The following is a 12,952-nucleotide window of genomic DNA, read 5'->3' as shown; positions in this document are numbered from 1 at the left end:
ATTACAGAACCCCACAAATCTGAGACATACCTGAGTGTTAGAGAAGCAAGCAAAAAAAAAAAAACTAAATTTGCGAGCTGACCGGACAGGCACTGGTCGGTGTTTTTACAGCAGGTGGAGGACTCGAGCAGCTGTATTTGCAGCCAGGACACTTTGGCTATTTGCTAAGCAAATTCCCAGTGGAGACTTTTGTGGACAGGCATGTGTGTGTGCATGACCCCAACAACCTGACAATTCACTCTTGTCATGACAAAGTCAAGTGAACATGTATGTAAACCAGCTTTTGTTCTGGCTGGGTTTAGTTCTTCCACTGAAAGACTCAATTACAAGAAACAAGACGTAACTGAACAAAGAACACAAAGATACATGTGAGTTGTGCAGGATTACACAGACACACGTTCATAACTTCACCTGCTTCAGGATCAACTTTAAAGAGCTGCCAGCTGGCAGGTTTGTAAGCCCTCTTATATATAAGTCATTAAAAAAGTTTTTTTTTCTCCAAAACTTTATTTCAGCAAATACAATAACAAACAATCGAACAAAGCACAAGGCCACAAAAAAAAAACCACAGTATCAACGTTATAAATTGAAAGAGATATACAAGAAAAGTAAAGAAAGTTCCTTATAGAGAAGGCGTCAACATTTTTGTGTGTGTGTGTGTGTTCAACAAAATTGCTCGTTTTCGCTTCATAGCTTCTTTATTCTTGTCACACCATAACCACTTGAGTTCGGCCTTCAGAAAACTAGCATGTTTTTTTAATAAGAAAATATCTATTGAAAATATACAAAAAAAAAAAGTAACAGCAAGTAAGTAGCAAAATAAGATGAGACCTGGTTTAACTCACTCAGATTCAAACAGATTCAACTGTCACTGGTGCACAACATTTTAAATCCAGTTTTTTAAGTGAAAAAAGAAATTGGGCACATAAGTTGGATAAAGTTAAAGATGAGGCATAAACTGATAAATAATTTAATAATGATTACCTATTACAATTGTTGTTATACTTCTACAGTCAAGTGATTGACTCAATCTCTACTGATGGTGCTTGAAAATAAACCAATAAATATCCACCTGAATTTCTTTTTAATCAATTCTCTAGTCTTGCAGCATCCTGGTGACCTAGTGGCTTAAAAATTGGAATGTTCCTGATTTGATTTTCCGACACAGGTGAGTACACCTCTCCCCTTGCTGTTATACACCTACATTACATACACAATCTATAACACAAAAATGCTACAATATATACTTGAAGAAATGTCAAAATACTCAATAGCTGTGTTTTATTTTATAGCCACGCTTGGCAAAAGAATGGAGGTGTAGTTAAATTACAGGTCTTCAGAGTGTTGGATCAATCTTCCAGTTGACCGCAGCTGTTCAGCGCTTTCACTAGGAATGCTATGCATGACTACCTGAATTTGGAGTTAGCTCCAGCTCAGGAACAAATCTAAAGCATCACACTGCAGATGCATTCTGACATGTTGCATGCATAGATATAAATCCATTCTAGTTTTGCAATATTGACATGTTCGTAAGAATGCAACAAGTCATCTTGGAATTACATCTGAGAGAGGCAAATCACAACAAATCACATATTTACGTTACTCAAAACAACAATAAACAAGGCGACAGGATTTAGAAATATATTAGCATCCTATGGATATACCTGTTTTAGGATTCCGTTTAAAGACTAAAAATTACCAGAAAAAAATAACGGACTTGTAAGTCAATAATGAAAATATTAAGTCCTTTGTAACTAGAAAGGCACATGTGAGCATATGCTTTCAACAAGGTCAAACAATCCTCAAATTCTGCATAGAGTTTAATAACCTTTTTGCAATTTACATGAACTCAACTTGAATGATATACACACACACACACGCACACAGTACTGTGCAAATGGTTTAGGCATCACAGAGTTATAATAAAAGTAGTGTTTGAAGCCCCTCCCCTACACCCTTTTCACTGGCATGTCAACCCAAAATCATTTTCAATAAAAGTAACTATGTGAGCGATATTTTTTAATTCAATAATAATACAAGCAAAGCATCATGAAGCTTGCTCACAGTACAGGGAGTCCCAAACAGGAAGTGCCAAATGTTGAGTCCACAGTGAAACAGGAAAAGTCAAATGTCACTTCCTGGACTGACACTTCCTGGATTGACAGTAGATGGGATCTTGTGGAATCTTGTGGGAATTCATTGGCAAGTTCATACTGAAATAGGAAGTGCCAAATTTTGAGCCCACAGTAAAACAGGAAATGTCAAATGTTGAACACTTCCTGACATGGACAGAGCTAGAGCAGAGGACTGGACTCCCCTGAAATCTGATTGGACACAGATGATTGACATGTCACGGCACATCTGGTTGAAAAGAGCTGCATTTTGAAATCAGTGATACATATTGACTGCTAGACCCCTCCTGTACAATAGTTGGTGCTGTGTACCACAAAAAGTTCTAATCCACCTCAGTAAAAGAAGAAAAATATTTGACTAACCCTAACAAGTCAATTGTCTGAACAATGGACTCCAAATTACACCATATTGTGAGTAAACGACCGTATTTTATGCAAGAAATGAGGTCCAGGTTGTTAAAAGTGGCATTTCTCCTTTAATTCAGGTTGCTTTATATATACACACACACGTGTTTCTCCAGTGATTTTAAACAAGCCGGCAGCTGATGATTCATGAGATATAATGTGAAGACACTTAGGCTGAAAGAAATACAGGTAATTTACTCCTCCTCTGTTCTGTATAAAACCTGTGTAACCTCTTAATTTTGCTGTCTGAGTGACACACCAGTGACACAACTGTAAATAAATAAATCTAAAGTTATCTTCCTTAAACTCAAACTGAAAGCAAATCTCTACAATTTGATAAATTAATTAAAAATATAAAATCCAGCCTCCCGGATTTTCTTAAAAAGAAGACCCAATAGTTCAGCTACAATTTACCAGAAAGTACATTTGAGATGAAAGGATGTTTTGGTGAAGGAACCTTTGTATTTCGTCATAACTGATGTAAATAAAGTCCAAGACATATTCAGTGACTTGGAAATGTTTATGTTTCCATCCCCTGACTTGTCTGAAGAAAACTGGCAATAAAACCGATTATTATTTACAGGTTTTATCACGTTTCAGAGATTTGCTTTCAAGTTTGGCTTTGAGGAAGACAATTTCAGAAATTTTTATTCTTAATATTTTTTGTATTTCTTGTATTTGAAATGGCACAAACAAATTAAAATGTGTAAAATACCAAGTGTTCCAATACTTTTGGAGGGCACAGTATCCTCACCTTATGATGAGTGCAAAATGAGTGTGGTATTATTACCGTTTTGTTTAAGAATGTTTAATTTTCACTGTTGCTGCACTGTGTCAAATCATAGTTATGTTGTATATCATATTGATATGACAATATTGAGATATGATAATTTGGACATATTGGCCATATACTGTCAACTAGCTGAAAACTTTGAATATTAATTTACATGTACGTACATAAAAATGCTTAAAGCAGCAGAAGGTAAGAGGGCTGTAATGGGGGGGGGAGGGGGAGAGATCTGGGGAACTCCCCAGAATCTGAAAGGTTTTAGCCATGCTAATGCTCCCCTGACATATTTGCTCAAAAAGAAAAAAGTCTGAAGGACATAATCAATCAATTTCAATCAATCAATCAATTTTTTTTTTATATAGCGCCAAATCACAACAAACAGTTGCCCCAAGGCGCTTTATATTGTAAGGCAAGGCCATACAATAATGATGTAAAACCCCAACGGTCAAAACGACCCCCTGTGAGCAAGCACTTGGCTACAGTGGGAAGGAAAAACTCCCTTTTAACAGGAAGAAACCTCCAGCAGAACCAGGCTCAGGGAGGGGCAGTCTTCTGCTGGGACTGGTTGGGGCTGAGGGACATACATGACATGGTGAGATGCCGAAGAGCTTCACTCGTTCATGTCTAACATATACATATTAATCATCATCATCATCATCATTGCCATCATTCTAGCCAGTAAACTACCACACATACACAATTGCAAATGATCATGCAATATTAAAATGACTGTAAAACACAGTTCCTCATATTTTAAGTCAAGTTTTTCTTAAAATAGGTTTTGAGATCCTGCAACTTATACTCTGGGGTGACATGAATAAATATCAGGTTTTCATGATCTTTAATGCTTTTATGACGCACTAAATGTGCCTAAATATGTGTATGTGTGTATTACAGGATCTGCACAATAATTTAGGCCATTGATACTCTATAGTAAGACATGTATGACGGACAGTTTTCCTCAATTTTATTTAGTGAATTTTGAGGAAACTGCTCAAAATATCATCGATTTACAACCAGTTCAGATTGCTGATATCTTCGGGCAATTTTTAAATTCTATTTATGTATGATGTGCGGTTTTTATGTACGACTGTAATTTTTTTAATCACAGTAATACATTAATTATGAAAGACGTTAATATCCTATTTAAATAAATCTGACTCCTGTTAAAATAAGGAGTTAAACGTGCATCTCACGTTATTCAGAGAACGCAGATTTTATATTTTACAAGCTCACACAAAATGTGTTTTAAATCGGTCAATAAAATAGCTGCAAATGTCGGTTGATGAATTGATTAATCGACTCAAACAAGAGGAGGAAAAGCAGTTTTTCTAGCTGATTTAAATGAAATGTTTTTGCATTTTTTTTCTCATTATGGTTGACAAAGTTGGCAAAATAAGGTGCCACGTTAGAGCCCACATCAGCCTCAGAAATATAATACACTATACTTACTTTAACACGCAACATTTGACAGATTTATCGTCAACACTTCGCCGAAAGTTGATAAAAAAAAATACACCTGAAAACCAGCAAAAGATTTGTTTGCTTTAAAACTTTGTCAGAAACTTGGAGAAAAACACACCGACTCACCATTTTGCCTTCAGCAGAAGAATTTGCTTATTCCGTCACAGTTTTTACATCCAAGTGTTAATTAAATCCGCTGCATTTTTTGACTTAAAACACTCCCAGACTTCTTGATTTTCTAACTACTTTTCGAGGTAAAAGCTAATTCCATCCATGAAAAACCTTCTTGTCCTCCCAGCAGCTGATTGGCTAACGGCTCGCACCTTCGCAAAGCGCATTGGTTACGCATGCTGTCAATCAAGCATCCGGACTACTTCTGCTGGAAGAGGGCTGAGATCAACCACGTGACCAGTGAGGCGGCTCCTTTGGAAACAGCTGATGATAATGTTGGATGCCCCCCACCACCACCACCACCACCACCGTATAGTAAGTCCCTACGGCTGCTCCCTTGTTTGCACTCGGGGTCGCCACAGCAAATCCAAGGTGGATCTGCATGTTGATTTGGCACAGGTTTTACTTCCTGACGCAACTCCACATTACATGGAGAAATGTGGCAGGGGTGGGATTTGAACCCAGAACCTTTCGAACTGAAACCAAGCGCATTAACCACTTGTCCACCACCCCTGCTAAAATAAATAAATAAATAAAATGGCAAAAAAGCAACTATTTGCACAATAAAATAACAGATCAACACACAAAGAAAAATAAAAGTTAAAATTCTTGCATTTCACAAATTTAGGTTTTTTTTTTTTTGGTGCAGGAAAAATATTTTGGACTTAAATAGTATAATGTTTAATAATAATCATGACAATAACAGTAATAAGCTGTTAACATTCAAACCAAAGTTTTTGCACATCCGTCTGCTGTTTTCCAAGTTGCTTTAAAACCACAGTTTGGACAGAAAAGTCTGTGTGTGTGTGTGTGTGTGTTGGCCTTGATGATTCGAGGTCCGGACATGGGGGGCCTTGACCTTGAATGTTTGGGCCGCGATGACAAAGATTCTGCTCTGAAATCGTGGCCACGTGGTGTTTCTCTGGTGACGATCACCACATGGGTGCCTCAGTGTTGAGGACCCCAGTAAGTGAGAAAAGCCAATCAGGATGCTAATTAAGACCCCAGGAAGCTTCACAATGTGGTGGATGCAGCACGTGCTCACAGCCCAGACCAAACCTTTTACATTAAAACATACATCTATAACAAATAGTTCAGTGTTTGAAATGAGCTCCACGTGTGTGTGTGTAAAGGTCGAATTCTACTTGTTTCATTCGACAGCCCGACATTGACGCAAAAATCCCTTCTGAATGTGCACACCATTATAAACCTCAAACTTGTTTTGATGTTCATCGTTCTAATGTCAAAAGAAAGCTTTTTGAAGCAGATGTACTTGTTTTTTTTTATATACTTGATCTGGTGTGGAGCAGATGAGTGAGCGTTACTGCCACCGTCAGGCAGAAACTCTGTTGTACAAGCTTCAAAACAAAACCAAAGAACAGGAAATTATGTGGGGAAAGCCCTTTATTTTTACATTTCAAGCAGTTTTCCACATGCAAACCGGATGCTGTATATTCACCTCAAAAAATGACAGTATTTATACATTAACAATAATTAAAAAAAACCTCTTGGTGTTTGATATTAATACTTCAGCGGTATCACTGTACCATTAAAACAAAGATGATCTGGAGGTGGCACAGGTGGATTAGTGGTTAGCATTGCTGTACAGCCAGCAGGTTGCGGGCTCGCTTCCCGCCTGGTCCCTTCTGTGTGGGTTCCGCTCCCATTCCCAAAGACATGCAGGTTAGGTGAATGAACGCTTAAACTGACTGTTGGTGTGAATGAGTTTTTCCTGTTTAGGGTGTAACCCCGCCTCTCACCCTATGACTGCTGGGAGAGGCTCCACCCCCTCATGACCCTCAAATGTTGTCAGTGGGTATTAAACGGAGTAACCTTTCTGATCTTTCTCTCCAACATTTGCTAATATTAAAAAAAAGTAAAATAATTTTATTTCATCAGTGGCATGTTCCACTTTATTATTCACCCTGCAGCTGCACACACCCAAAAATATATTAAATTTAGTGATGGGGTGTAGTTTTTATATTTATCAAGCTACAGCTTGTCAAGGTTCAATGTTTTTGCTGTATAAATGACTTTAGGGAAGTGTGGGTGAGCTGCTTCATCTGTCAGGTGACCTGGACCAACCACAAAAAAAAGAATGAATAACATGAGATATATTCAACCCTGAAATCTTTCTATTGATCAAACTGTTTCAACTCTGCTGGGAAAATCCATCCATCCATGTTTAAACTTTGATATTTCGTCAAAACTCAGTAAATACAGAAAACAACAAATATCCTATAGTACTGAACCAATCAATGTCACATTCAGTTAATGTGAGACAAATCTGTCTTCCTGCACTTCAAGCAACTCTCATATCAAGGAGAATGTTGGTGCAACCAAAAAGAACCATCTGCCCTACACACAAAAGTGGAGAAAACCACGAGGCAAAGATGTAAAACAAACAAACAAAAACTTCACCTCCAGTCTAGCTACCAAATGAATAAAAAGCCTTAATTATAATAAATATAAATGTTACGACTTTTTAAAAGCATCAACTGTTAAAACTTTAAAAGCAAGTAAAACAATGGTGTGGATAGGAAATGACGCAACCTTCTGCGGCCTTCAGCTGGTGTGACGTTTGCGAGAACCCTCAGACTTGTCCCGCATGGGACCGTTGAAAGGCGCCGGAGTGTTTCCGAAGTTCCAGTCCACAGGGTTGAGCAGCTGCATGGTCTTTTTGTGTGTCCAGTGTGGGTTGATGACCAGCGTGAGCAGAGCCAGGCCGGGGAAGAACAGCAGGCACTGGGGAAGGACAATGAGGACCCAGAGCTCATCCCAGTGGTACCAGATGAGCCACCACATGTAGTAGGTCAGCACCATCCGACAGTGGAACATGTGGATCATCACCCACTGGTTAGCTCGCCAGAATAAGCTGCGCGCCCAGCCGGCCTGCCGAGGAGGAGATACAGAGAAGTTATTCAAAATCTGTGGTTAAACTGATCAGAGAAAGTTGACAGAAGAAAGTGGTTTTAGAGCAGTTCCTCTTTCTAAGAAGGTGCAGCTGAACGTATCTACCAGCTGTCACAAGTTGCACAAAAAGGAACAAAAAATGCAGGACTGAAATGTGAGTGTTCAAAGTTATCGACAGCAAAGTGGCATCAAAAAGGAGAGAAAAAACGTTTCTGAAACAAATCAAGACACTTGTGCAAGGTCAGAGCCCACAGGTAGTTTTGAACCCAACTATTCATAGTGACTGCTCACTCATGGTGCTTCTACATTTTGACATCACAATCACCAATGGACATAACTTTAACAAGCTCACCTCAAGAACCTGCATAAAACTCTCCAATCAACAGACTACGTAGGCAATTATTTATCATTAAAGTTGTCTCAGAATCCTTAGTGCTCCTGTCAAATCACCACTCTGCTGTCATTATTAAGATAAAATCTCTTCTATTGAAATATGAGCAGCAAAAATAATGTGGGGTTAAATTTTAGTGTAAAACTGCAGGAGAGAAACTATTTGTTTCAAGCTAGCAGCAGAAAAGACCAAATCCCCTCACATCCACCACTATGTGTTTACATTTCAGCAGCTGCAGGGCAAGACAGCGCTGGTGAAATATGAAATGTGTGGTTTGTTGTAAGATCCGAGTCAGTTTATACAAATTTACCAATTGAAGAATCCCTATGGAAAAATGACAGCTCACTCTCCCATCAAACATCACATCATGTTATTAAGTAAAATTAACCATACAAGTTATGACTCACAAGCACACGGCATCATTATATGCGTAACACTGCCACTCACAATTTTCTGACTATCTGGCTCAACTTCATTTTCAAAATGTTTCTGTGTATGGGTCACAGTTTGCACACATGTGAACATCTTGCAGTTTGTTTTTATCAATAACAACGCATGCATTAAAATTGTCATGTGCATCTTTAAGGAGTTAAAGGGGTTTTCGTGTTCTTTCTGAATTCACAGTCAGATTTTTATATTGTTGTGGGATATAATTTTTTATACACGTCCCTATAACCAGGGACCTCATTTTTAACCGTTTCGCGCACACACAACGGTTAAAAATGGAGGTCCCTGGTTATAGGGACATGTACAAAAATTATATCCCACAACAATATAAAAATCTGACTGTGAATTCAGAAAGAACACGAAAACCTCTTTAACCCCTTAATGCCAGAATTTATATAGCTGTATATAAAAAAAATGTTTTGTGTGTGTTTTTGCCTTTAAGCAGATGGTAAATAATGTTGAGATTATTAATTTCACTTTTGCACAAAAACTAGATGGTAATATTGGGTATTCTGGTAATGACTTTATGTTATAATAATAATGATGGTATGTTGCAAATTTGCGACAACAGGCATACAGGTCAATTTGGTAAGTTGCATATTTGAGTCAGAGATTGTAGCATATATGCGACGATGGGCGTTAAGGGGTTAAAATGACACCAAAATCATGTGATTATCTTAAGTATTAAGGAAGTTATGGGCGTTTCTGTGCTGCGAATCGAGCTTGTTTTCCTGGCCTTAATGAATAGATAAAACAACAGGGCCTTTGTGACCGAGTTGGGCTTGTTGCTTCATATTTTCTCATAACTTCCTTAATATCAAAGATATGTCCATGAAATTTTCAGAAATGATGGATTACCACCTCTCCTTCATTCTCCATTTAAAAATAATTATTTTATTTATAAAGCTCTTTCAATCAAAGTGCTGTACAGGCCGTAAAAACAAAACACAGATAGTAAAATACAAACCAACAATTAGTTAAAATGAATAAAAAACAAAACAAAAAAAAAAAAACAAAACAAAACTCAAGAACCATAACAAAGAGTAAATAAGTGGGTCTTTAGCTTTGCTTTAAAAACATCTACAGAGCCTGCCAGTCAAATGTCCATAGAAAGATCGTTCCACAGCTTCAGTGCCTGAAAAGAAAACGCTTGTTCACCAACAGTCTTTTTCTTGACCACCAGTTCCCTGAGAACGGAGGTTGCGGGAAGGTATATAAGTGTTCATAAGATCCTTAAGGTAAGAAGGTGCAAGTCCATTTACAATTTTATAAGTTAATAAAAGCAACTTAAAATCAGTACGAAACTGACAAGGTAACCAATGGAGAGAGGCCAGCACCGGGGTAACATGCTCATATTTCCCCGCTCCTGTCAAATACGAGCAGCAGCATTTTGAACCATCTGCAAGGCACGAAAGCTTTTCTTTGGCAGTCCTGACAGAAGCACATTGCAGTAGTCCAGGTGAGGTGTCACAAAAGCATGAATGACCTGCATCCCTGTCAGACAGGACTGATCTAATCTTGGCAATCCTTCTAAAATGAAAGGACGCCTTAGACACTTCCTTGATGTGTTTGTCAAACATAAGAGTCTGGTCAAATACAACCCCAAGATTTTTCATTTTTTCACGGCCATGAACCACACAATCATCTAGAGAAAGAGTAACATTTTCAAATTAATGATGTAAATTTTGAGGTGATGTTGTTGCTTCCGGTACAATTTAAATTACTTTGACAAAGCAAAATCAAGAAATCAGGTAACTTCTCTGATTGCCTGTGACAAAAAATTCAAACATGAGGTGGATGCTGGGTAATTCTTCTCTGTCACTGACCTAAAAATAGATCAGGATGTCCCTCCAACAGCCAATAGCAACGTGAATAGCAGGGAACTCCCTGTGCAACTCCAGGAAATGCGGTCACATGCAATTATGCAGAACTTAACCAAGGCACTGGCCCACTTGTCCACATCCCTACCTGGTATGAACCAGGGACCATCTTCAGGTTTCACACTCGGTGTTGCAGCATCATGTACAGTAGCAGAAAGTGATGCATCGATTAAGATGGCAGATCTAGCTTGTATACAATTAATCAACCTTTATGAGTGAAATGGTAAGAATATTTGCACACACTAAAAGATAGAACGTTCCATCTTTCAAAATGTGCAACTTTTTTCCACTGCACAAATGGAAGACATTCATTATTTGTTATATATGACAGCTAAAGAGTAGAGTTAGGTCAATTAAGGGGTTTGTGTATCGATGTACATGTATTTATTTAAAAATCGATTTTTCATTCATATTGATTCTCACATCCGTAGTAACTGTGGAGAATGAAACCAATACTGAACAATGTGAAGCAAAGTTCATGCAAGATATAGCAAATTTTTACAGCAGACGTTAAACCCTCTGACCTCCAAGGACTCGCCAGTAAGTCCAAATCAAAGTTACTCCCCCACCCCCCAAATGTTTCTGGATGCCGGAAGGTTAAAAAAAAATAAAAAATAAATGAAAATGACCAGGACTGTACCTTCAGTAACATCCAGGACACACAGGTGAACGGTGTGCTCATCTCCAGCAGAAGTGTAACCATTGGTAGAAAGTGACCCAGTGAATCCCACACCACAACCGATCCAAAACCTGCCAGGGCGAAGAAATGGTGCGTCGCCAGCGGGAGGTCGAAGGAGCGAAACACCACACTGGAGGTATGAAGTGCTACATTTTCAAACAAAAAGAAGCCCGTGGCAGTGAGGAGATTAAACCAAGACCAGCTGTTCTGACCCAGCACTCTGTCTCTGGATAAGACAGAGTCTTCCAACAGGGTCCGCATACCAGCGACGATACTCTGGATGCCGAACACGCCCCGAGTGGCGGCAAGGTTCCAGAAAACTTTCTCTCTGGTGCGCAGAGAGTTGTAGGTGTGAGACAGGACTGCAGACAGGATGTGGGAGAGCAGGAATACTGCTGCATAGAAGACAAAGCCCAGGCCGATAACCTGGAAGCGAAGGTTACATGATGAGTAGTCTGTGCTGGGCTGGGACGGGGTGTCAGCTGGAGGATCCATGGTGTTTGACAACAAAGACACTGGAACTCGAGCTGAGGTCAGGCTGCGAGCAGGACATGGGATGTGCACGGTGTGCGGGTCACCTGCAAATAAAACATCAGCTGCTCAAACAAGGTGAGAGATGACAGAAAATCTAACCAAACCACCATCAATGACACTCTGGAGAGACTCTTATCTACGTGACGACATGATTAAATCTGAACATCAAGCACTGATCATCTGAGAGCTTTGGAGGAATTCATCATCACCTACCAGAGAAAACAAACAAATGCTTGCAGGTGTACCACGTAGAATGCAAAGTGGAAATATTAGTTGGACATGGACCATATCAGAATTCTGCTACTGCGCAAAACCTCCAGAAGTGCAGAAAGCAATGGTCCAGAAGCAAAAGAGTTTTATTAAACCCTGATGTTAAACCACATAAACTGAATTAATCTGCACAGTTGCTCGGCAGCAGAAACTGTTCCGACTCCGCCCTTCCAAAAATAGCCTCACAGACTGATCTAATTCGGAAGCAGAACTTGCTACTTATAGAGAAAAAGTTGTTTTTAATAATAAGGCGTTTCGTCCTGGCATAAAAAAACAAACTAATTTTTAACAGTTTTAGTTGAAAACCTTATGTACCAGCATTTATTGAAGTTTATAAAGTTAGCACAACAAAATCACGATAAGAAAAACAGACGGACGGCGGGAAATTAAGAAGACTGTACAGTGATTATTAATTACCTCAAATATCAATGCAGCTTCGTCCATCATAAAATGACGTAAAGTACAAATGTGAGTGGCTAAATGCTAAAGAGGAACACATCAAAGCCATGTGACTTCCATCTGAACACGTGACCTACAGAGCACGTCACGCCTGACTTCTTCGTGTCTCTGCATCCGATAATTCTTTACAGTACCGCCCCCTATCAGTGCTTTAAAAAACAACAAAAGGGTGGAACCTCTTTTTAATAAAAAGATAAAATCACCACGATTAACCTTTTGAAAAACCAGACAAACAAATAGTAGAGAAGCTTTAATCTTCGACTTCTCAAGCTTCTCTACTATGGAAACCACCTGGACAACTGAGAGCCTTCACAGAAACAGACAAACAAATAAAAATAAATAAATAGAAGAAGACACACCACGATTAATCAGACACCTTTTAAATAAACATAAATAAATAAAATCATCACGTTAAGC

The 12,952-nt window shown here is 38.8% G+C and overlaps 2 protein-coding genes across 4 annotated transcripts in view; both read right to left on the bottom strand.

Annotated features, from left to right (window-relative positions):
- The window catches only part of arhgef10 (Rho guanine nucleotide exchange factor (GEF) 10), a 92,834-nt gene extending 87,763 nt beyond the window's left edge, over positions 1 to 5,071 (bottom strand). For all 3 annotated transcript variants that reach the window (XM_034195427.1, XM_034195429.1, XM_034195430.1), the window contains exon 1: positions 4,918 to 5,071. The gene's annotated coding sequence lies outside the window, so the exon portion shown is untranslated. The remainder of the gene's footprint in view (positions 1 to 4,917) is intronic.
- A 1,335-nt stretch (positions 5,072 to 6,406) lies between these two features.
- On the bottom strand, positions 6,407 to 12,627 carry cln8 (CLN8 transmembrane ER and ERGIC protein). The gene is made up of 3 exons (XM_034159819.1): positions 12,494 to 12,627; positions 11,234 to 11,850; positions 6,407 to 7,854 (listed from the first exon to the last, which is right to left on the bottom strand). The coding sequence occupies exons 2-3, from the start codon at positions 11,765 to 11,767 to the stop codon at positions 7,528 to 7,530; spliced, it is 861 nt and encodes a 286-aa protein (XP_034015710.1). The 5' UTR covers positions 11,768 to 11,850; positions 12,494 to 12,627; the 3' UTR covers positions 6,407 to 7,527.
- Between the last annotated feature and the right edge of the window lie 325 nt (positions 12,628 to 12,952).

The sequence above is a fragment of the Thalassophryne amazonica genome, chromosome 19 (genome assembly GCF_902500255.1).
Source record: "Thalassophryne amazonica chromosome 19, fThaAma1.1, whole genome shotgun sequence".
Taxonomy (NCBI): Eukaryota; Metazoa; Chordata; class Actinopteri; order Batrachoidiformes; family Batrachoididae; genus Thalassophryne; species Thalassophryne amazonica.
The sequence above is the reverse complement of the archived record's forward strand: the minus strand, read 5'-3'. Positions and strand labels throughout refer to the sequence as shown.

Bases quoted from the DNA above. Each gene is read 5' to 3' on its own strand.
- cln8 (XM_034159819.1), bottom strand. From the start codon at position 11,767: ATGGATCCTCCAGCTGACACCCCGTCCCAGCCCAGCACAGACTACTCA. The intron at 7,855-11,233 runs GTACAGTCCTGG...CCTCCTCGGCAG, and splicing joins TGTCCTGGATGTTACTGAAG to GCCGGCTGGGCGCGCAGCTT.